This window comes from Populus euphratica, unplaced genomic scaffold (genome assembly GCF_000495115.2).
Source record: "Populus euphratica unplaced genomic scaffold, PopEup_1.0 scaffold3569.1, whole genome shotgun sequence".
NCBI lineage: Eukaryota > Viridiplantae > Streptophyta > Magnoliopsida > Malpighiales > Salicaceae > Populus > Populus euphratica.
Genome location: NW_011503339.1, coordinates 3,253 through 6,334, shown reverse-complemented (window position 1 = coordinate 6,334; position 3,082 = coordinate 3,253). Strand labels below are relative to the sequence as shown.

Sequence of the window (3,082 nt, the reverse complement as noted above, 5' to 3'; positions counted from 1 at the left end):
TCTTTAACCTCATATTGACAAACTCTAATTGACATGAAACTTTAACCTCATATTGAATAATATGTTAATTTTCTTGAAGCTTGCATCACTTTCGGTCAAAATAACACAATTGTACGTTGGACTTATAATGACGATTAATGTTTTTCATGCATAAAATCATATGTTATTTTAGATAGAGTTTCACTCTATTACCAACATCATCTAACTATTTTCATCTCAATTTATAAAATTTTCATTTAAATAATTATTTTACCTTATTAGAAGATTTAAACGATTTATCATCAGGTTGATATTTCATGTATCAATCAATTACTTTATCTTATCTAAATTTTAAGTTAATTTATAGGGAATTTTCATCCTAAATTACAATATTTTTCCTCCTAATTTATCATTTTCAATTAAGAATGACCCTATTTAATACTGATTTATCAATTTTTAGGCATGGGGCTTACATTATCTCAATATCATAACCTATGTCATAAGTTTAACAGATTAGTCTAATTAACTCAAGTTTTTTTTTATCTATTTTTTAATTGATATTTTCTTTTTAGTTTCATTATTCATAATTTTTAATATTTCGTTAATTATGAATTAGGTTGTAATTTATTTCAATTTAATTTATATGAAGTTATCTTAGTCTCATGACCTGAGTTACAGGGTTTTTCCGAGTAGAATTAGATAATTTTATTATGTCCTTTTTGTAGGTTAATTTCTTTGCAATTTCATTATTTAACAATGAATTTATTAGAAATTAACATTAATAATTTATTTCAATTTGCTTTACATGAGGTTATCATGGTCTCATGACCTGAGTTATAGATTTGAGATGTTAATTTAGGTTGACTTGAATCGATCTAATATTTTATTATCTTAATTATTTTTAAAAAATATTATCTTAATTTTTTTAAAGTCATTTACGTTTTTATTAGACATTCAAAATATTTATGAATCGATCAAGTCAATCGAGTTACATCAAATTAACTTCTATATTATTTAAAATGTTTTTTAATTATAAGTATTTGTATAAAAGTGTGGTTGAAGTTGTTATTGCATATTAAATTACAAAAAGAGACACTAATTTATATATTAATTTGCAGTGAAATTTAATATATTTGAGTATATGACATTTGACTATGAAAACAGAGGAGAAGATGATAACAAGTTAACAAATACGATGTTTTGCTGTGACGGATCTTGGAAGGTGATGAGTTTTTGTTGTTATCTTGAAATTATTTTTAACAATAATATATTAAATTTTTTTAAAATTTTTAAGAAGCCAGTGCAATACTAGTATCCTGCGGCCCAACCATAAAAAAAATATGGGCCCTATAAATTCAAACCGGTGTTTAGATCATAACCAGACAAGTTGTTTTTGTGATTTGCTATAAAAAGTAGAAGCAATCACAAAAAGAAATACATTCTTGAACGACTTGCCACCTGCGTTTATTGATACGTTCTTTCATTTATTGGTACGTTCCTTCCAAGTATTCGGAAATTGATCCTATTTCACCCATGTCGTCTACGTCCACTAATAACTGCAGGTGGCAAGTCGTTTAACACGAATAAGCTCCAAGAGACAAGTCGTTGTAGGCTTCACTGACCTTCGCAGCTGCAATCTCTCTCCCCTCTTCCATCTCACTCTCTTCCAATTCTCTGAACCATAAACTTCAGACTCTTTATCACGCAGAGCTGAGAATTGAAGGCACAATTCCAAACCTTTCTTCACTATAAAAGGTAAAAAGCTCCAGACTTTCAACTCAAAAGCGTGGATTTGTTTCTTTCTTTTAGCTCTGAAAACGTATAAAGACCATTACTTTGCAATCCAATCCCTCAAAGAAATGGTATTCAATTACAATTTTGGAATCATGTTCTCATCACTGACATTTATTCTTTTGAAGGACTTCATATTTTTTTGAGTAGCAATGGTTTTCTTGTGCTGGGCTAAGCCATCACTTCAAGAACAGAAGGATTGTCTAAACAAGTATAAAGAAACTGACCCTTTAATATTGAATTTCTTTCTTCCACAGTTTTGTCATTTCTCATGCATAGTTGATGCTTAATTGCTTAATAACAGGTCAGATGGATTTAATTATGACTCTAAGTACAGGGGAGCTACTTCCAAACATGCGTCTTCTCTCAATGAGCTTTCAAAAGATGGTTTCTTGATTAACCATGCTCGTGTTTTAGTTGGTTCTGGTGTTGAAACTTATGAAAAGGGCAAGTTGGCTCTTGAAAATTGGAGGTCTGTGATTTTTTTTTTTTAAGTGAGAAATGTTAATGTTAGGGTATGAATATTTTTTTTGTTTAATTTGATTGCAGGCATTTTGGGTTTGACTGGGGATTTGTTGATTCGAAGACTCCGATTCGAAGTGGAGTGAAGTTTTGTGTATGTGTAAAGGAGTTTTTGCCTTGGGTTATGATGCCTCTTCAGATTGTTTATGTAAATGAAAGCAGGAGTTCCAAGAAGGATATGGCTTCGTTTTGTTTCGGTGGCGGTACCCTTCAAGGTCACTTGCTGGTTAGTGATTCTTTGTTACAAGTTTAATTTTGGAGATCTAGACTTGTTGTGACTCTTTGCTGACGTTGAAATTTGATGACGCGAACCTTGTTAGTCACCATGTCAATATATAGGAATCAAGAATTTGGCATACATCATTTCATTCAGTTGACACATCATGCTTGTTATCAAAATGGATACAATCAATAAATCAACTAATTAATAGCTTGATGTAGCATAGCAGCTGCGAGCAGATCATGGTTGCTTGACTATGGGTTGGCTTGACAGCCTGCTGCATAATGTTGCTACAGCTTGTTTGCTTTGTCTGTTGAGTGTTGAGCTTTCCTTTTGTTTTTTTTTCTTGCTGAATCTTCTTTTTAATGGATAAAGTAATATTAGAATCCTGCTGACTCTTCTTTTTAATGGATAAAGTAATATTAGAAAAGCATTTGAATGTTTTGTTTCATACTGTCTAGTCATTTTCACATTCAAGTTTTAGCCTGCTAAGCCTCTTTGGCATACATAAACACAGGCCATTACTAACATTTTACTGGGGAACAGGCTGGGGAAGAGCGGTTTTCAAAT

At 31.1% G+C, this 3,082-nt stretch overlaps 1 protein-coding gene across 2 annotated transcripts in view; it reads left to right on the top strand.

Moving 5' to 3' along the window:
• Positions 1–1,574: 1,574 nt before the first annotated feature.
• The window catches only part of LOC105119772 (UPF0548 protein At2g17695-like), a 1,884-nt gene continuing 376 nt past the window's right edge, over positions 1,575–3,082 (top strand). Inside the window, exons 1-5 of one of the 2 annotated variants that reach the window (XM_011017954.1) lie at positions 1,575–1,734; positions 1,899–1,981; positions 2,075–2,242; positions 2,320–2,518; positions 3,030–3,082. In XM_011017954.1, coding sequence (XP_011016256.1) covers positions 1,923–1,981; positions 2,075–2,242; positions 2,320–2,518; positions 3,030–3,082 — 479 coding nt within the window. In that variant the 5' untranslated portion in view covers positions 1,575–1,734; positions 1,899–1,922. The remainder of the gene's footprint in view (positions 1,735–1,898; positions 1,982–2,074; positions 2,243–2,319; positions 2,519–3,029) is intronic. The other variant, XM_011017955.1, reaches the window with a different exon arrangement.